The 21,195-nt window shown below is 42.3% G+C and overlaps 1 protein-coding gene across 1 annotated transcript in view; it reads right to left on the bottom strand.

The window, feature by feature from the left end:
* KNTC1 (kinetochore associated 1) overlaps positions 1 to 21,195 on the bottom strand; it is a 97,666-nt gene that overhangs the window by 61,188 nt on the left and 15,283 nt on the right. The window contains exons 6-20 of the mRNA XM_008250528.5: positions 20,016 to 20,093; positions 18,725 to 18,759; positions 18,372 to 18,482; positions 15,419 to 15,512; positions 14,783 to 14,835; positions 14,485 to 14,600; positions 14,069 to 14,123; positions 12,468 to 12,566; positions 11,420 to 11,463; positions 11,267 to 11,332; positions 11,095 to 11,170; positions 6,165 to 6,290; positions 5,985 to 6,074; positions 3,284 to 3,337; positions 2,261 to 2,322 (exon numbers count right to left, since the gene is read on the bottom strand). Coding sequence (XP_008248750.3) covers positions 2,261 to 2,322; positions 3,284 to 3,337; positions 5,985 to 6,074; positions 6,165 to 6,290; positions 11,095 to 11,170; positions 11,267 to 11,332; positions 11,420 to 11,463; positions 12,468 to 12,566; positions 14,069 to 14,123; positions 14,485 to 14,600; positions 14,783 to 14,835; positions 15,419 to 15,512; positions 18,372 to 18,482; positions 18,725 to 18,759; positions 20,016 to 20,093 — 1,159 coding nt within the window. The remainder of the gene's footprint in view (positions 1 to 2,260; positions 2,323 to 3,283; positions 3,338 to 5,984; positions 6,075 to 6,164; positions 6,291 to 11,094; positions 11,171 to 11,266; positions 11,333 to 11,419; positions 11,464 to 12,467; positions 12,567 to 14,068; positions 14,124 to 14,484; positions 14,601 to 14,782; positions 14,836 to 15,418; positions 15,513 to 18,371; positions 18,483 to 18,724; positions 18,760 to 20,015; positions 20,094 to 21,195) is intronic.

The following is a 21,195-nucleotide window of genomic DNA, read 5'->3' on the forward strand; positions in this document are numbered from 1 at the left end:
GCCAATTTGAGTCCTGGTTGCTCCACTTCTGATCCAGCTCCCTGATACACCTGGGAAAACAGTGGAAGATAGCCCAAGTGCTTGGGCCCCTATACCCACGTGGAAGACTCAGAAGGAGCTCCTGGCTTCGGCCTGGCCTAGTCCTAGTTATTGAAGCCGTTTGGGTAGTGAACTAGTGGACAAAAGAGCTCTCTCTCCTCAATCTGTAATTCTGCCTTTCAAATAAATAAGTAAATCTTTTTAAAAAAAAAAGACAAAAAGATAAACAGAACTCTCAAAAGTTCGTATCATTGTTACATGATAAAGCAAAAGAAACATTTCTGTTAAAGTCAGAAACAAAAGAAGGATGTCTGTTATCACCACTATTTAATAATATTTCTATGGAGCTGGTTTTGTGGCGGTGAGTTAAGATGCTGCTTTCGATGCCAGCATACCATGTGGAAGTCCTTATTCAAGTCCTGGCTAATTCCTCTTCCGTGCCAGAGAAGCTAATGTGTCAGGGATCACAGTGGAAAATAGCCCAAGTGATTGGGCTCCTGCCACCGATGTTGGGAGACAAGGATGGAGTCCCTGGCTCCTGGCTTCAGCCTGGCCCAGCCCAGGTTGTTGTGACCACTTGGGGAACGAACCAGTGGATAGAAGACCTCACTCTTTTCTCCCCCTCCCCCCCTCTCTCTGATGCTCTGCCTTTCAAATAAATAAATAGTAAAAAAAAAAAAAAACGAATTCTAGGAGTACCAGCCAATGAAAGCAGGCAAGGAAAAAGCAAAATCAGAACTGATTTATCATTATATGAATATATAATTATATACCTGAAACAAACAAGACAAAGTGGAATATTACTACAGACAGCAAAGAAATTCAATAAGGTAGCTAGCTTCAAATTTTAAAAACTCAATACCTCTCTATACCCTTTAGAAAATATGATGCTAAAAAAGAACTTAGTAAGTTCTCTTAGCCTTAGAGACCACTCAGGACCATTGGAGAAAGAGAACAGAAGGAGTAGAAAGGAACATGTTAGCCTACGTGGGAAGAGTCAACATATCAGACATTGGTTTCCCAGCTCATTCCCCTCCCACACCAAAATAAACATTTAGAAAAAGAAAACCATAAAAACAGGTTATCTTTAAACTGGACAAGCTGGTTCTGATTCTAAATGTCACGCAGAAAAATAAACTTGAGAGAACAGTCCCTGAAACAAGAAAAATATGGTAGAGCCTGCCCAAGACAGGAGGTCCTTTTGGAGCTACATTAACTAAAACAATTTGCTATTGTTGAATGAACGGGAGGTGAATGAGATCAACTAAACAGAATTAAAGTCCAGAGATAGATTTAAATACATCAGCGATTTTTAGGATATGGTAAATGTTACCATTTTAATTATTTTTTAAAGGCTTATTTTATTTAGAGACAGTTACAGGAGAAAGACAAAGAGAGGAAGAGACAGAGATCTTTTTTTATTTGACAGATAGAGTTAGACAGTGAGAGAGAGAGAGAGAGAGAGAGAAAGGTCTTCCTTTGGTTCACCCCTCAAATGGCCGCCACGGCCTGGAGCTACGCCGATCCAAAGGCAGGAGCCAGGTGCCTCCTCCCGGTCTCCTATGCAGGTGCAGGGGCCCAAGCACTTGGGCCATCCTCCACTGCCTTCCCAGGCCACAGCAGAGAGCTGGACTGGAAGAGGAGCAGCTGGGACTAGAACCTGGCGCCCATATGGGATGCCGGCGCCGCAGGCGGAGGATTAACCAAGTGGACACTTGGGATGCCTGAGCCCCATAGTGTAGTGCCTCTTTTCAGTACCAGCCCCTCTGTTTCCAATCCAGCTTCTTGCTAGTATGTATCCTAGGAGGCAGCAGGTGAGGGCTCAAGTACTTGGATCCCAGCAATTCAGACTGGAGACAGAATTGCCTCCTGGACTCCTGACTTCAGCCTGGCCCAGGCCTGGCTGTTGAGGACATTTTGGGGTGAACTAGAGCATGGAAGATCTCTGTCTCTCTGCCTTTCACATAAAGTGAAAACTAACTAAATGAAAAGTTTTTTTAAAAAGAAGATGTATCAGAATATGAGTAATGGTGTAAAGATTTGTGTAAAAGAAACAAGAAGGTTGTCCAGCCAATTTTTTGTTCACAAAGAGAGTATTTTCTATCATTCAGTCCCTGGGCCCCCAAATCCATAAATTCACCCAAACTGAACAGAGTTTTCTGTGACATTCTAAATTTATGGCTAACTCATAATCTAAAAATTAAAAATGAAATGCACAAACTTGAATTTTTCTGGTCCAAATGCTCCGTAAAATGTAGTCAGTTTTGCATGAGCCCTGAGTACCTACAAAAAAGAACTGGATCATCTAAATGTTATATGCATTAACATCAAAATAAAAACACCAAAAGTCAGGCATTCCATGTCAGAAAGCTTACATAGTCTCCTCTTATTCCAGATTGCTATCAGTTTCCATAAATGTGACTATCTTTGTTTAACGCATATAAAATAGAATAGTAAAAGTATTTCCAATCATATTCAATTACAAAGACATATGGACTTTAACTAAAGGCACCATTCAAAATTACTTTTGCCACTGATTTATAAGTGTTCCTCTGATAAAACTTAGCTGGACTAAACCAAACATTGACTGTAAGAATTTAAGGGGCTGGTACTATGGCACAGTGGGTTAATGCCCTGGCCTGAAGCGCCACCATCCCATATGGGCACTGGTTCGAGACCCGGCTGCTCCGCTACCCATCCAGCTCTATGCTATGGCCTGGGAAAGCAGTAGAAGATGGTTCAAGTCCTTGGGCCCCTGCACCCACGTGGGAGACCCAGAAGAAGCTCTTGGCTCCTGGCTTCAGACTAGCCCAGCTCCGTCTGTTGCAGCCAATTGAGGAGTGAACCAGCGGATCGAAGACCTCTCTCACTCTGCCTCCCCTCTCTCTTTGTGTAACTCTGACTTTCAAATAAATAAATAAATCTAAAAAAAAAAAAAAGAATGTAAATATATATGTGCTCATTTTCATGCACACATGTATTCTGGCATCATCAAAAAATTGTTACGGTTTACAATGGGCTGACTAACAGAGACTACAATGCAAATTGCTTCTAGGAACTATATTCTTTGACTTTAAAATGACCCTATATGGTAAATACTATCAACAATCCCATTTTTCAGATAAGGAAATTGAGGTATAAAAATGATAACATGCTCTTGAAAAACAAATATATCTTGAACAGAAAAACCACATCATGAAGGTACATTCACCATCTAATTAATATATAAATCTAATGTAATTACCTCTATCAAGCCATCAGAATAGACAGAAACAGTTTTATCCTCCTTCTTCAAAAGCTAAGGATGATCAATAAGAAATAGTTAGAATATCATCTATATTAGGCTTTTCATAAAAGATAGATCTTCTGTCAATAATAGATCTTAGAAAACAAATTCCACTTAAATCTAAAATGAACAGTATATAAATACATTAAAATACATTTTAAATAACAAAAATAAATTTTTTTAAAAATGGAAAAAAAGGGCTGGCACTGTGGCATAGCAAGTAAAGCCGCTGCCTGCAATGCCAGCATCCCATATGGGCGCCGGTTCAAGTCCTGGCTGCTCTACTTCCCATCCAGCTCTCTTCTGTGGCCTGGGAAAGCAGTGGAAGATGGCCCAAGTCCTTGGGTCCCTGTACCCACGTGGGAGACCCAGAAGAAGCTCCTGGCTCCTGGCTTTGTATCAGCATAGCTCCAGCCATTACAGCCATCTGGGGAGTGAACCAGCAGATGGAGACCTCTAACTCTGCCTTTCAAATAAATAAATAAATCTTTAAAAAAGAAACAAAAGGGCCAGCGCCACGGCTCACTAGGCTAATCCTCCACCTGCAGTACCAGCACCTCGGGTTCTAGTCCCGGTTGGGGAACCGGTTCTGCCCTGGTGGCTCCTCTTCCAGTCCAGCTCTCTGCTGTGGCCTGGGAGTGCAGTGGAGGATGGCCCAAGTGCTTGGGCCCTGCACCAACATGGGAGACCAGGAGGAAGCACCTGGCTCCTGGCTTCGGATCGGTGCAGCGCCAGCCGTAGCGGCCATTTGGGGGGTGAACCAACGGAAGACCTTTCCTTTCTTTTTTTTTTTGGACTGGCAGAGTGGATAGTGAGAGAGAGAGACAGAGAGAAAGGTCTTCCTTTGCCATTGGTTCACCCTCCAATGACCGCCACGGCTGGTGCGCTGCGGCCGGCACACCGCGCTGATCCGATGGCAGAAGCCAGGTGCTTCTCCTGGTCTCCCATGGGGTGCAGGGCCCAAACACCTGGGCCATCCTCCACTGCCTTCCCTGGCCACAGCAGAGAGCTGGCCTGGAAGAGGGGCAACCGGGACAGAATCCGGCGCCCCGACAGGGACTAGAACCCGGTGTGCTGGTGCTGCTAGGTGGAGGATTAGCCTATTGAGCCGCGGCGCCGGCCCGGAAGACCTTTCTTTCTGTCTCTCTCTCTCTCACTGTCTAACTCTGCCTGCCAAAAAAAAAAAAAAAAAGAAGAAGAAAAAAAAAAAGAAAAAGAAAACAACCTATAACATTTTGTCCATATGTTATACCTTGATTTTAGGAAATATAACTAGTTATTGCACTTATTGTTCACTGAAAAAAAAATCTATTACAAAAAAGGCATTATTACAATAGCAAAAAAATGTTTATTACAAAGGTCTGCAAGAGAAAAATTAATTTAAAAATTATTTCTTCTGTGCAAGACAAATATGTAGAAACATAAAATCTTAACTTCCACTCATGCTCATTAGGATGGTTACTATCAAAAGAACAGAAGACAGCAAGTAATGGTCAAGGATGTAGAGAAATCAGAATTCTTATGCACTGAGTGCATATATGTGATTCATCAACAAATTAAACACAGAATTGCCATATGATCCAGTAATTCCACTTCTGTATATACACTCAAAAGAACTGAAAGCAAGGACTCCAGGAGATATCTGTACAACCATTTTCAGAGCATCACCCACAATAACCAACATGCAGAGGCAACCCACGTGCCCATCAGTGGACGAATGGATCTGTCGCTTGTGGTAGTAGACATATGACGCAACATCACTCAGCCTCAGAATGGAAGGAAGTTCTGACAGACACCACTATGCTGATGAACCCTGAGACAGTCCCAACAAGACAAACACTGCGCGATTCCACCCAAAGGAGATATTTAAAACGGTGGTTGCCAGAGGCTGCTGAAGAGGAAAACAGGAAGTTGTTCAGTAGGTACCAAGTTTCAGTTCTACAAGATGAGTTCTGGAGATGGAGCTCATGGTGGCACAACATCATGCATGCATTTAATTCTACTAAACCTAAAAATGGCTAAGATGATAAAGTTTATATTACATGTGTTTTAATATAATAAAAATTTATTTTCTATCATCAACTGATAGATGGAGAAACAAAATGTAATCTATTCTATTATGAAGTATTTTGGCAAAAAAAAGAAATATGGCACTGATATATAACTCAAAATGAAATGGATAAATCCTGACATTTAATCGAAGAGAAATATACCAGATACAACGGACAAAAATCATATGATATCACTGATTTAAAATGTCCAGCATAGGCAGATCCACAAAGACAGGACGCAGAACAGTGGTCACATGAGGCTGGTACTAGGGGAAAATATGGAGTAACCATTAATAGGGTCTGGGTGGCTTCCTGGGAAAAAGTTGTACACACTTGATCTTAGCCAAAAGGCCGAGAAGCGATGACAAAGTTCTAAAATTGATTGTAGTAATGGTGGCACAAATTGGTGAATACACTAAAAATCACTGAACTGTTCATTTTAATTGAGTGGACTGTATGGTGAATACATTTTCTAGATAAAGTTGTTACTAAAAGTTTTTCTTAATGGTACACACAGAGAAGAAAATCAAAATGTATTTGAGATGGTAGCATTATGAGTGATTAAAGCAGATTCTCCATAAAAAGAAACAAGCAAAAACAAAACTTACCCTGGTTTTGGCATAATTGAGCATTTCCTGGGTTGTTTCATATGTAATCCACTGAGCCTTCAAGCAGTAATTAACCACAAATTCATCGTCCTGTTTTACAAATGCCAGATATAGTGAGGCAATCTAATCTTGATCAACACAGCAATCTTAATATTGCAGTAAGCAACAAGGGAAACATACCTGGATTTTATGTAGGTTTTCCTTAGCTTCCTCTACTAGCTTTTGCCATCTGATCTGCTCACTGGTGTCCACAGAACTCAAAGCAAGTTTCTCCAATATATCATTAGATTTCACCTTGTAAACAAGCTGTAATATAATCATGCCAAATGAAGCAAATTTAAGTATGATATGCAAGTATGAATTATTTTCATAAAAAGCTACATGAGGGGCCGGTGCCACGTCTCAATAGGCTAATCCTCTGCCTGCGGCGCCAGCACACCGGGTTCTAGTCCCAGTTGCCCCTCTTCCAGGCCAGCTCTCTGCTGTGGCCCGGGAGTGCAGTGGAGGATGGCCCAAGTCCTTGGGTCCTGCACCTGCATGGGAGACCAGGAGAAGCACCTGGCTCCTGGCTTCAGATCAGTGCGATGCGCCGGCCGCAGCGCAGCAGCCACTGGCGGGTGAACCAACGGCAAAAAAGGAAGACCTTTCTCTCTGTCTCTCTCTCTCACTGTCCACTCTGCATCAAAAAAAAAAAAAAAAGAAGAAGCTATATGAGGGGCCAGTGGTGTGGTGTGGTGTGGTGCAGCAGGTAGAGCTGCTGCCTGTAGTGCCAGCATCCCACATGGGCACGGTTTCTGGTCCCGGCTGCTCCACTTCCCATCCAGCTCTCTGCTATGGCCTGGGAAAGCACTAGAGGATGGCCCCGGTCCTTGGACCCTGCACCCACATGGGAGACCACTCAGAACAGACTCCTGGCTCCTGATTGGCACAGCTCCAGCAGTTGCGGCCATCTAAGGAGTGAGCCACTGGATGGAAGACTTCTCTCTCTCTGCCTCTCTATAATTCTTTCAAATAAATAAAACAATCATTAAAAAAAAAAAAAAAACTGTTATGGAAAAAGGCCCAGGAATAACTTTTTAAATTTTATTTATTTATTTATTTATTTATTTGAAAGGCAGTTAGAGAGGCAGAGGCAGAGAGAAGGGGAGTTTTCCATCCACAGATTCACTCCCCAAATAGCCAAAATGGCCAGAACTGAGCCAATCCGGAGCCAGGAGCCAGGAGCTTCTTCTGAGTCTCCCCCACAGGTGCAGGGGCCCAAGAACTTGGCCCATCTTCCACTGCTTTTCCAAGTGAATTAACAGACAGCTGGGTCAGAAGTGGAGCAGCCAGGACTCAAACTGGCAACCATATGGGATACTGGCACTGCAGATACACCACATGACGGCCCCAGGAACAACTTTTAAAGAAGGCAATGCTCAGTATCAGAAAGGTAATTTAGATGATTAAGAATTATGGAAAGGAGCCGACACTGGTCCAGCCATTGCAGTCATTTCGGGAGTGGGCCAGCAAATGGAAGATCTCTCCCTGTCTCTCCCTCTCTCTGTAACTGTCTTTAAGATACATAAATAAATCTTTCAAAAAAAAAGTTACAGAAACCCTTCCTTTTGAGTCTTTACTAATGTGTCTAGCAATGTATCAAGAGATTTACATGACCTAAGATAAATAACTTAAGTATCCATCAATGGATGAATGGATAAGGAAAATAGGATACACACTCACAAAATAATACTCTACAGATGTTAAAAAGAAGATAATTCTGTCATTTGAAACAACATGGGTAAACCTAGAGGACATAATGCTAAGTGAAAAACAAACCCAGAAAGACAAATACGGAGGCCGGCGCCGTGGCTCACTAGGCTAATCGTCCACCTAGCAGCGCCGGCACACCGGGTTCTAGTCCCGGTCGGGGCGCCGGATTCTGTCCCGGTTGCCCCTCTTCCAGGCCAGCTCTCTGCTGTGGCCCAGGAGTGCAGTGGAGGATGGCCCAAGTGCTTGGGCCCTGCACCCCATGGGAGAACAGGAGAAGTACCTGGCTCCTGCCATCGGATCAGCGCGGTGCCTCGGCCGCAGCGCGCCAGCCATTGGAGGGTGAACCAACGGCAAAGGAAGACCTTTCTCTCTGTCTCTCTCTCTCACTGTCCACTCTGCCTGTCAAAAAATCATTAAATGGTAAGTAGGTGAAGCAACAAACATGCTAAATTAGCTTAAATGAATCCTTACATAATGTAAACATATATCGAGAGATCTTAGTGTATCTCATAAATACATTTATCAGCATTAAAAAACTAGTTTTGGGGTGGGCTTTCAGACAACTGTTAAGACCCTGCTTGTGATACCTGGGTACCACACTGTAGTTCTGGGTTTGATCCTTGGCTCTGGCTACTGATGTCAGTTTCCTGCAAATGCAGACACTGGGAGACAGCAGTGATGGCTCAAGTAATGGGCCTCCTGCCATCCACGTGAAAGATCTGGACTAAGTTTACGGCTCCCAGTTTCAGCTCCTTGATCACTGCGAGCATTTGAGAAGTGAACCAACAGATGGGAGCTCACTCTCTTTCTCTTGGACTCCTAAAGAGCTTTATAAGAATTATCACATTTAATTTTCATATAAATGTATTAAGCAAACATTGAGACCTCATCATACCTTGGAGGGGCTAAGAATGGATATTTTCATTTCACAAACAAGAAAACTGAGACCTATGATGCACTAAGTAATATGTCTGAAATTAAGTAGTCCAAAAATGATGGAGCTGGTTTTAAGAAGCAACCACACAACTAACATTTAATGTACAGTTTTCTTGAGCTTTTTCAGGGGCTAGAGTTAGAAATACACTGAATTTCAGGTTGCTGTTCCTAAATAAGCACTGAAAGGGGCTCACTGGACTTGAAAGCTAAAAAATGCTAACACATAATGCTTCTCATTTCTTTCACAGATTTGCTCATTTTTACTATTTCTTTGCTTTTTAGTTTTCATTTACTTAACAGGCAGAGAGATAATCAAACCATTCACTCGGTTTACTCCCTGAATGCCTGTAACAGCCAGGGCTGGGCCAGGGTGAATCCAGGAGCCGGGAATTCAATCTGAGTCTCCCACATGGGTGGTGGGGACACAGGTAATTCAGACTTCACCCTCCAGAGTGTGATCAGCATGAAGGTGGAATCAGAAGCAGAGGCAGAACTCAACTCAGATGTGGGATGCAAACATCCCAAGTGGTACCTGACTGTTGCACCAAACACCCACCCCTACTCACTGCTAGAAAATTAGATACAGTGATTCCCCGCCAAAACGCCCAGTCTCTGCCCTCCTCCAAAGTACATCGTGCTCCTCCTGCTAACCACAAACATCCATTATTCTGCTCTTGGTAGTCATGATTTCACTAATTTCTTTATCCCTTTACTCATATCTTTATTTAAAAAAAAAATTATTTATTTTCATTTTATTTGAAAAGCAGAGAGACAGAGACTTTCCATCCACTGGTTCACTCCACAAATGCCCACAATAACTGGGGCTGTGGCAGGCTAAACCAGAAAGCCCAGAACTCCATCTAAGTCACACACGTGGATGACAGAGACCCAGGTACTTGAACCATCACATGCTGCCTCCCAGGGTGTGCATTAGCAGGAAACTGGATTGGAAGTGGAGGAGCCAGGGCCTGAATCAGGCACTCTGGATGTGAGTGATACTGCAGGCATCCCGAGCAGTACTTTTTTTTTTTTTAATTTAATTTAATTTTTTGACAGGCAGAGTTAACAGTGAAAAGAGAGAGAGACAGAGAGAAAGGTCTTCCTTTTGCCGTTGGTTCACACTTTAATGGCCGCCACAGCCGGCGCGCTGCGGCCGGTGCATCGCGCTGATCCAAAGCCAGGAGCCAGGTGCTTCTCCTGGTCTCCCATGTGGGTGAAGGGCCCATGCACTGGGGCCATCCGCCACTGCACTCCCGGGCCACAGCAGAGAGCTGGCCTGGAAGAGGGGCAACCGGGACAGAATCTACCGCCCCGACCGGGACTAGAACCTAGTGTGCCGGCGCTGCTAAGTGGAGGATTAGCCTATTGAGCCACAGCACCGGCCTCCAAGCAGTATCTTAATCACAGCACCAAATGCCTGCCTCTGCCCATATAAGCTTCTAAACCATAATCAGAATTGTTCTCCATGTATTGACATTGTGTATTTTTAAAACAACAAACACTTGGGTACCTATCATTCATTTGATAAATATTAGTGTTCATTAATCAACTATAATCAGGTTTTCACTTTCCTAGCTTCCAAGGAAATTGACTTTACAAGGGATTCAATGTCCTCCTAATTGCCAAAACCACCAGACATCTTTCAAATTTTATACTTGATCCACTCTGTAATGTGTGAAACAATTGATCACTCTCTCCTAAACTTACAGCTTCCTTCCTTCCTTGGCATTTGTAGCCACATATATTTTTGGTTTTCCTACTTTCTTTCTTCCCCAGTATGTGGACAGCGCTTTCCCCTCCATCTCCTGTATGCTAGTGCCCCTGGATCTCATCTGCAGATGTCTTTGCATCCTATACACTCTCTCAGTACTGTCTGAGAGACAATTATCACTATTATCCCTCTGGTGTTACCTTCTTCAGGGTCAGCTTAGGTCACCTCCACCTTCCTACCAGACAACCCTGTTTTCCCAGATTCCTCACATCCAGTATTCATAAAGCAGAACTCTTCATCTCGTAGCCCTAATCTGCTCTTCCGCACATACTGTTCATCTTAAGTGATGACGTCACCACCCAGCATGAATACCGAGCTGCAGTCCTGCTCATGAACCCCAAGACCTCTGTGCCTCCCCCATATTCGATAGCTAAGTCCTGCTGTTTCTGCTGCCTGCACATCTCTCTCATCAGCCACTCTCTCCAGGACATCTCTCTCCACATCACAGCACGGGTTTAGGTCTCCCATAGAAACCTGCTTATTCTAACATTCGTACCTCTTGATTTATCCCTTTCCATCTGTCCGAAACGACAGCCTACATAAGACTCTCCCTGCTTAGACTGTCAGTGGCTCCCTACCTCCAGTGAACATCCTCTCAAACATCTGTGACATGAATGGGGCCTCCAGGCCCCCAGCAACATGAATGAGTACCTCAACGTCAAGTCCAAACTGCAGGGCAAAACTCTCAGCTTCAGCAAATCTGTGCTTGTGAAGTAAACGACTCAGTCTGGCAAGTTGGAAAACAAATTTCGTTAATGTTGAATAATTGGGAAATTAAAATGTTTTGTTAACAGGGAAGCCTTAAGAGAAAATGAAAACTTACCTGTTCTCTGGTAAAGCTTCTGTGAGATACCTGAGGACTAAAACAGACACAGAGCCTTCAGGTAGCCTGAAAAAAAAAGACCTCACTGTAAGAGCATGTATCATTTTACACCAATAAGTAAATTTTAAAAACGCATCTGATAAAACAACCTACTCTGGATCATTTTTGCAAATTCCTTCTAGCAGGTATATGGTATCCTACAATAGTAACAAAAACACGATTAACATTCAAATATAACAGGAATGTTTTTTAAAATTACTATAGAAACAACTGCTTCAGGGGGCGGCAGATTCTGTCCCGGTTGCCCCTCTTCCAGGCCAGCTCTCTGCTGTGGCCAGGGAGTGCAGTGGAGGATGGCCCAAGTACTTGGGCCCTGCACCCCATGGGAGACCAGGATAAGTACCTGGCTCCTGCCATCAGATCAGCACAGTGCACCGGCCGCGGCAGCCATTGGAGGGTGAACCAACGGCAAAGGAAGACCTTTCCCTCTGTCTCTCTCTCTCTCACTATCCACTCTGCCTGTCAAAAAGTTAAAAAAAAAAAAAAAAAGACAAAAAAAGGCTGAGGAGCTACTCTACAAAGACAGCGCTGTGGCCATGATAACCAAATACAACAAGTGATGGGCAATGGGCTCTTGGATAAGGAAAAAATATACAGCTTTAAAGTAATTGGCATAATTGGTAAAATGTAAAAGGCACATTTCATTATAGTAGTGTGAGAACAATAGATTTTCTTAGTGCAATAACTGTACTACAGAAAAACACTCTTATTCTTAGCAGTTACCTACTGAAAAGAGCATATAGAGGTGACAGGTCATGATGTCTACAAGCAATTTCCCAATGATTAGGAAAAACATTGCTTATGTATGTAAAGCAGAAATGAAACAAATGTGATTAGACTTTTAAGAATACAATTTAAAAAAAAAAGCAATAACCTCCAAATTAATTTTCATCTATTTCTTGAGAGGATACAAAAAAGATAAATAAAAAGACATCTGACATTTTATTGAACTAATTTGCTTTTTTCTTTTTATACAAAGACTGACCTTGGGCAAGGTAAGTGTATTTGAGGACGTCTGAGAATAATACAGTTATAAACTTGAGCTCTGTCCATGCCTTTCACTAGATTTCACTCATGTTTAACTTGATTATTAAGAATTTTCTAAAAGTTATAAAGTAAGTTAAAATATGCATAAACTTACTGTGCTAATCCCTGTTTGAACCAAAGAAGAAACACTGGATACTTCCAAAGAATACAGAATTTCCATTGTGGGTAACGAATAAACCATGAGACTTTTCATCTAAGAATAACAGTACAGCAATTAATTTAGATCAACATAAGCTTACAAAAACAAACAAAACAGCACATATTAAAGCACATGCTACAAAGCTAAAAATGAAACAAAACAAAAACAGGGGGCCGGCGCTGTAGTGTAGCGGGTTAAGCCGCCGCCTGCAGTGCTGGCACCCCACATGGGCGCCAGTACAAGCCCCAGTTCCTCCACTTCCGATCCAGCTCTCTGCCATGGCCTGGGAAGGCAGTAGAAGGTGGCCCAAGTTCTTGGGCCCCTGCACCCGCATGGGAGACCCAGAAGGAGCTCCCAGCTCCTGGCCCGGGATCAGCACAACTCCAGTCATTGCAGCCATCTGGGGAGTGAACCGGTGGATGGAAGACCTCTCTCTGTCTCTACCTCTCTCTGTAACTCTGCCTGTCAAATAAATAAATCTTTTTAAAAAAATTATGTTCTGTTTTTCAATTCTGTAGAGTAAAAATCCATAAAAATCTGAAATCCACTCTAAGATATCTAAGGTGAATTTAAGTCTTCAGTGCCAGAACTATTCAAGAACCACTCTAATAAACACTTTCTTATAGTCACTTTAAAAATTTATTTGAGAGGCAGAGAGACAAAGAGAGCTCCCATTCACTGGTCAACTCCCCAACTGCCAACAGCTGGGGCTGGGGAAGGGTACAACCAGGAACTGGGACCAACAGGTCTCCCAACTGGGTGGCAGGGACCCAACTACTTGAGTCATTATCTGCTGTCTCCCAAGAAGCTGTAATCAGAAGTGGAATCTGGACTTGAACCCAAGTACTCTGATAAGGAACGCAGGTTTTCCACTCGGTGTCTTACTAACGCCCAACACCTACCCCTTTTGACTCCTACAATGCCACGTTTAAAATCTAGCGCTGAGGGGCCAGTATTGTGGCATAATGGATTACAGGTCACTGCCTGTGGGGGCCAGCATCCCACATGCCGGTTTGAGGACCTGCTGCTCCACTTCCAATTCAGCTTCCTGCTAATGCACCTGGGAAAGCAGCAGAATACAGTCCAAGTCTTTGGGCTCCTATACCCATGTGGAAGACCCAGATGAAGCTACTGGCTCCTGGCTTCTACCTGGCCCAGACCCGGTGGTTGCAGCCATCTGGGGAGAGAACCAGTGGATGGAAGATTTCTTTCTCTCTTTGTAACTTGACTTTCAAATAAGCAAAACAAATCTTAAAAAAAAAAAAAAAAGTGGGCTCTGGCCATTGCGGCCATTTGGGGAGTGAACCAACAGAAGGAAGACTTTCTCTCTGTCTCTCTCACTGTCTATAACTCTATCTGTCAAATAAAAAAAAAAAAGTGTAGTTGAGACTTATTTCTGCTGTAAAAAATGGTAAAAAAGAGTACTATAGAGTTATTTCTGATTTGTCTAGAATCTTGTGAACTGAGAATATGCTACGAGCACTAAGCATCTACTTCTGTATTAAAACGCTTTCTAACACACAATGTGGACAAGCATGCAAAGTGTTCTCCAATACCTCCTTATTAGTTGTACTTGTCAGAGCTACTAACTTGAGATTTGTGATGCCTTGCCTAAAAGAGAAAAAAGGACTTAAGTTAATCAAATGAATTTTGCCCACCGTGATACAAGCTGAGTGTAAGGTGATATTCTTGCACAGAATTTGAATTGCGTTCACACAGAAGATAATGGACTCTATTTCTGCAAGTTCATGGCCCAGACTGACACACTCTTTACAATACAGTCACTTGGAGAGAGTACTGCTGTCAATTTGTCTCCAGTGAATTTGGCAATTGACAAATAGGTCTTTGCTCTGTCACACTGTTCCACGATGTAGTTTAGAACGTAAAACATAACAAATGACGACCCGAACAAAACCAGACAAGAAGCCCAGTGCTAGAAGGCAAATGACGACCAGCGGAAGGTGGAACGCACCATGTTACTGAGGAAGGAGTGTCTGCTTCAGTGGTAAGAAGAAAATCCTCTATGTGAAGAGAGGGCCAGTTCCAAACGGGAGTAAGGGTGAAACTATCCCATAAACTCAGCACGTGCTGCAACAGAGACATCTCCTTTACTGGTCTATTACAAGTTTATATTGCAGGATGCATTTTTCATATTTATACTGAAATAAAGCACAGTACCCAAGACAGTGGTAATCTTTCTAAGTTTGCTAATAAGTTTGTTAAACACAGTATCAAGTGGAAACACAGAAGCAGAAAAATCAGAAACATACATCAGTATCAAGGACAAAGAGTAGACTGTCTATCAGCTGGAATTTCTCTGCACCTACAAAAGAGAAATGAAGAAGTGTAAGGATTTTATTTCAGTGTTACATAGGGTCATATTTAAAAAGTAAACTAACATATTTGTACAACGGCAGGACTACATTTAAATAAAAAGTTCCCATTTTCATTTATTCCTGCCTCAACTTTAAAGTGACCAATAAAATGTAAAACTCCCCAAAATGAAGAATAACAGCTTCCAACATCTCCAGAACAAATTCAAGGGTATTTTGAAAAGTTCAGAGGCCAGGGTATTTGGCCTGCTAACATGGCTGTGCTCAATCCAGCTCTCAATTCCAGCTTCCTGCCAATGCAGATCCTGGGAGGTGGCAGGTGACAGCTCAAGTGATTCGATCTCTGACTCTTGGCTTCAGCCTGGCCCAGCCCCAGCTGTTGCGGGCATTTGCACAGTGAACCAGCAGATGGGAGACCTCTGTCTACCTCTCTCCACCTCTCAAATAAACTAACTAAACAAATAATGACAACAATAAAGAGTGGTAGGGTAAAATGGCCCATATACCAGCCTAAACACACTGACATGGAAATGATAACTAATAATTACCATAATTAGTTTAGTTTTATTTTACCTTTAATAATCTCTGCATCTGTAAGGTTCTTAATGGTCATTCCTTTCTTGGAAGAATCTAGTTCCCATTTTGATAATGCACAATTACCAGTCCCCTACAAGAGTGATAACAACATCAAAACAGTTTGGTTTAGACCTGAATCTTCTCCAAAGCAGAAACATGTTAAATTACACATCACTAATTTGGAAATATTCTTACACATTTGAGCCCAACCAGCTTTTATCAACCAATTCCTCTCCTAGTTTCAGAAGAGAATGAAAAGAAAAACTGTTGCTATTCACTGTTCCCATTTGAATATTTCATAAGAAATAGTCACATTCAGGCAACTCCCCTAAAGACACAAAGGGAACTTTAAGATCTCTCCCAGCATTATGATATGAATTTACTCTTTGACTGTTAAATATTTTCATTAAAACAACCATAAATCTTTAGAAGCAAAATCTATAAATATTCACTATATTTGAAAACCACTGGGGCCAGCGCTGTGGTGTACTGGGTTAATCTTCCACTTGCGGCACCGGCATCCCATATGGGTGCTGGTTCCAGTTTCGGCTTCTCCTCTTCAGATCCATGGCCTGGGAAAGCAGTAGAAGAAGGCCCAAGCGCTTGGGACCTGGCACTCACATGGGAAGCCTAATAGAAGCTCCTGGCTCCTGGATTTGGATCGGTGCAGCTCCATCTGTTGCAGCCAATTGAGGAGTATACCAGTGGATAGAAGACCTCTCTCTCTCTCTCTCTCTCTCTGCCTCTCCTCTCTCTGTCACTTTTTCAAATAAATAAATAAATCTTAAAAAAAAAAAACCCTAGTGAAATATTAAACTAGATATGCACAATGTGGAAAAATAAGTTTCTTTGATGTATAAAATAAATTTGGTAAGTAAAAATGTTGTAAATGCTGTAATTATATTGAATTTCTGCCTACCTATTGAATATAATATTTGATGTTTTCCCCTCAAATTCAAGAAAATTATGACCAGAGTTATTGGAAGTAATATGTAAAAAATAAAATGTTATTTTTGATTTATAAGGATACTTCAAAAAGTTAGTAGAAAAATGGAATCTAAAGACAAGTTTATTTAAGTATGAGAAATTTTGAAATCCCTGAATATGAGGAGACTTCAAAGGGCTCATGGAAAGCACAGGCCTTGTGACACAGTGAGTTAAGCCACTGCTTGTGAGTGCCAGTTTCAGTCCCAGCTCACCCACTTCCTACTAGGTCACTGCTGATGTGCCTGGGATGGCAACAGACAATAGCTCAAGTACTTGGGCCCCTGTCACACATGTAGAGACCCAGATAAGGTTCCTGGCTCCTGGCTCCTGGCTCCAACTTGGCCCAGCCCTGGCTGTTTTGGCCATTTGAGGAAAGAACCAGTGGATGGAAGATCTCTCTCTCTCTGTCACTCAGCCTCCTTTTGAATAAATAAAGATTTATTTTTATTTGAAAGGCAGTGAAAGAGAGGCAGAGACAGAGAAAGAGATCTTCCATCTACTGATTCACTCCCCCGATGGTCACAAGAGCTGGGACTGGGTCAGGTCAAAAATAGGAGCCAGGAGCTTCATTCAGATCTACCTGTAGGTAGAATGGGACTAAGTATGTGGGCCATCTTCTGATGATTTTCTAGGCCATGAGCAAGGAGATGGATTTGAAATGGAGTAGCTGGGACTAGAACCAATGCCCACATGGGATTCCAGAGTCCTAGGAGATGGCTTTACCCACTAAGCCACAATGTCAGACCCTATAAATAAATTTTGGACAGGCAAAGGGGACAGTGAGAGAGAGAGAGAGAGAGAGAGAGAAAGGTCTTCCTGTACTGTTGGTTCACTCCCCAGTGGCTGCCATGGCCAGCGCACCACGCTGATCCAAAACCTTAGGAGCCAGGTGCTTCTCCTGGTCTCCCATGCGGGTGCAGGGCCCAAGCACCTGGGCCATTCTCCACTGCACTCCCGGACCACAGCAGACAGCTGGACTGGAAGAGGAGCAACCGGGATAGAATCCGGCGCCCCGACCGGGACTAGAACCCCGTGTGCTGGCGCCGCAGGTGGAGGATTAACCTATTGAGCTGCGGTGCCGGCCCCCATAAATAAATCTTTAAAAAAAAAACCAAAAGGTTCATGTAAATGTATATTATGAAAAAATTATGCCAGATTTCAAATTTTTTGCATTAAAATAAACATATTTTAATTCTATTTTTCCAAGAATTTGTTGAAGTGTCCACATAGAACATGAGACATCATACAGTAAGATATACATTTTGAGCTATCTTTTCAATGGTGAGAATTGAACTATGCTCTTCCATATATATTGTCTGGCTTTCCATTTTACTAATAACATACTCTTACAAACAGCTTAGCTGGCCAAAACTAAGAATAATGTAAAATCAATGAGGGAGCGATTAAATTAAAAGATTTTTTTACACTTTTGGACCATTTTCTAACACAATTAAAGTTTTTAACTAGAATTATTTCAAGATTTGAGGAATCTGTGAACCTGGATGGGGAAAAAAGTACATTTTTATTTTCATTAATCTCATCTGAAACTTAGCATTTCTATCACTTACAAATGAAGGCAAAAAAAAGCAGCACAGTGAGTAGTGACTGCTACTCTCCACCAATGGCAAACACACCTCTGGCTGGTATGACCACCATAATTTTCAAGTGTCTCAAGGTAGCTGCATTTCTACTTAATGGCACAGTAACAGGTACTGCTGCATGTGGAATTTTTTGGTTTTGCTTTTTTTGTCTATACTCAGAATTTAAAGAAATTTCAGGGAGAGCTGATGGAAAATAAAGGTACAAATCTAGGTTTACTTATTGAATTAATTTTATGACCAAAATTTTTAATTTCTGTTTCTGTTACATGCTATAAATTAATTTTTAATTTAACCGAAATCACAATGTTTTGGGGAATAAACAATTCAAACAACAAAAAATAAGATTTTATAAAAATAATTACCCCAATTATCACAGGAATTTCACTTGCTAAATCTCCAGCCACGAGACTGAGACAACCAAGAGTGTGATAATTTTCAGTAGAAATGAAACTGGATTTGATTTGTCCTTGTAACTGCAAAATTAAAAAAATGAGAATGCTTTGGGGGTATGTAAAAATACATACACATACTTATGCTTCATAAAAATCAGTTTACATCAACCAGTTACAAATGCATTTTTAAACAGAAACATTATTAAAATGTTGAATCATGGTAAATTCTAAAATATCAACCAGTGGACCAATTATAAACAGAAATACTCTCCTACCTTTATAGCAAATATGAACAAATATGACAATGTGGTTGGTTTTCTTACCTTTTTTGCTGTATCAAAGTCTACGTCCTCGATCGCTACATGAAAAGAGAAAGCAGACTAAATCTACAGCATCAACGTCACCTCTTTCGTGTCAAGGTAAAATCACACGCAGACTAGTCCAAAGGACACTGGTCATAATAAATTGTCCTCGACCAGTGATACACGCTGTCAACATGTCATATTTAATAGGACACCAGCCAGGCTGCCCTGCAGACCCCACCATGCTTCACTGGACTTCCCCTTCCATGTTTCTTCCTACCTAAAGGGTCTTCTCCCTGCTTCAACACCCCTACTTGTATTCAAACTCTGAAGTCTCCATCTCTTCTCACTTTATTAGGAATAGATTTTACTTCTCTAGCTTTCTTTATAACCATGGGAAACCATGCATTTCAAATATTGTTATACCTAGGACCTAGCAGTTTGCTGAATACATGCCCTAAATCAATTCTTCAATGTCACCTAGCTCAGAGGAACACAGAGTCAACAACACACATTTCACAAACATACAGATCAAGGTTGCTTGGCTTTATTAATTCTATTTTTTAATTTTATTTATTTATTTATTCATTCATTCATTTATTGAAAGAGTTCATTCGTTTGTTCATTCCTTTACTTACATACTTATTTATTTATTTGAAAGTCACAGTTACAGAGAGAGGAGGAGAGGCAGAGAAAGGTCTTCCATCTGCAGGGTCACTCCCCAAGTGGCCGGAGCTGCGCTGGTCAGAAGCCAGGAGCCAGGAGCTTCTTCTGGGTCTCCCAAGTGGGGGTAGGGGCACAAGGACTTGGGTCCTCTTCTACTGCTTTCCCAGGCCATAGCAGGGAGCTGGATAGGAAGTGGAGCAGCCGGGACTGGAACCAGCACCATATGGGATGTCAGCACTGCAGGCAGTGGCTTTACCTGCTACACCATAGTGCCAGCCCCTTTATTAACTCTTACACAATCATTTCCACTCCTAGATCAATTCATTCCAAAAAGGTATTTATTATTGGGGTCAGCACTATGGTACAACAGGCTTAGGACACCCGTTCAAGTCCCAGCTGCTCCAATTCAGCTCCCTGGTCATGTGCGTGGGAAAGCAGTGGAAGATGGTTCAAGTCCTTGAGCTCCTGCACCCACCTGGAAGACCCTGACAGAGTTCCTGGCTTCTGGCTTTCACATAATCTAGCCCCGGCTGCTCCATGCATTTGAAGAATGAATCAGTGGATGTAAGATCTTTATCTCTTCCTCTGTGTCACTCTTTCAAATAAGTAAATCTTTATTAAAAAAAGAAAATAATGCATTACTTACCTTGTTGAATTTTTACAAGCTGAAGGTTTGTAATACAAAAAAATCCATTGTGTGTAAGAAGCAGCATATAATAGGTACCTATTAAAATAAAATCAAAATCAGTTTCTTTAAAAGGCACGTTTTTAAATTTAAACCAGTATCTGGAAGTAGCTTAAAAAATATATCAATCTGCTCTTTTAAATTTTAAGCAAATAATATAGTAATGATACAAAGCTATCTATAAAGAATTAATGGGGCCAGTGTGTGGCACAGTGGGTGAAATTGCTGAAATCCCATCAGAGTGCTAGGGTTCAAGACCCAGCTGCTCTGCTTCCAATCCAGCTCCCTGCTTATGTGACTGCGAAAGCAGCACTTGATGATCCAAGTACTTAGGCCCCTGCACCCATGTGAGAGACAGGGATGCAGTCCCTGGCTCCTGGCTTCACCCTGGCCACAGGACATTTGCAGAGTGAACCAGCAGATGGATGATCACTTCCCCCTACCTCATCCCTGAACCTCCAACGTCACTCTGCCTTGTCAAATAAATAAATAAATAAATAAATAAATAAAACCTTAGATTATAAAGAACTAGTACGTTATTTGAAAAAACAATGTTAACCTCTTTGGAACTTTTTTTTTTTTTTAAAAAAAGCTTAGGGTAGGTACTTAGCCTGGTAGTTAAGACAACCCCACCCCAATGCTGAATACTGCAGTTGATACTCAACTCTGGCTCCAGGTTCAATCCCTTTGCTGAAGCAGATTCCAGGAAGCAGCAGCAACGGCTCAGAGGCTGGGCTGCTGCCACACATGTGGGAGACCTGGATTGAGTTCCTGGCTCCAGGAAACAACCCAGCCCAGACTGTTGGGGACATCTGGGGAGTAAGCCAGTGGATGGGGGGAGCATGCACTCTCTCAAATAAATAAAATTAAAAAAAAAAGAGGCCGGCGCCATGGCGCAGTAGGTTAATCCTCCCCCTGTGGCCCTGGCATCCTATATGGTTGCCAGTTCTAGTCCCAGCTGCTCCTCTTCCAATTCAGCTCTCTGCTGTGGCCTGGGAAAGCAAAAGAAGATGGCCCAACTCCTTGGGCCCCTGCACCCACAGGGGAGACCAGGAAGAAGCTCCTGGTTCCTGGCTCCTGATTGGCACAGCTCCAGCCATTGCAGCCATTTAGGGAGTGAACCAACAGAAGGAAGACCTTT

This window comes from Oryctolagus cuniculus, chromosome 21, assembly GCF_051225735.1.
Source record: "Oryctolagus cuniculus isolate XC-2025 breed Fujian yellow rabbit chromosome 21, ASM5122573v1, whole genome shotgun sequence".
In the NCBI taxonomy this organism is placed as follows: Eukaryota; Metazoa; Chordata; class Mammalia; order Lagomorpha; family Leporidae; genus Oryctolagus; species Oryctolagus cuniculus.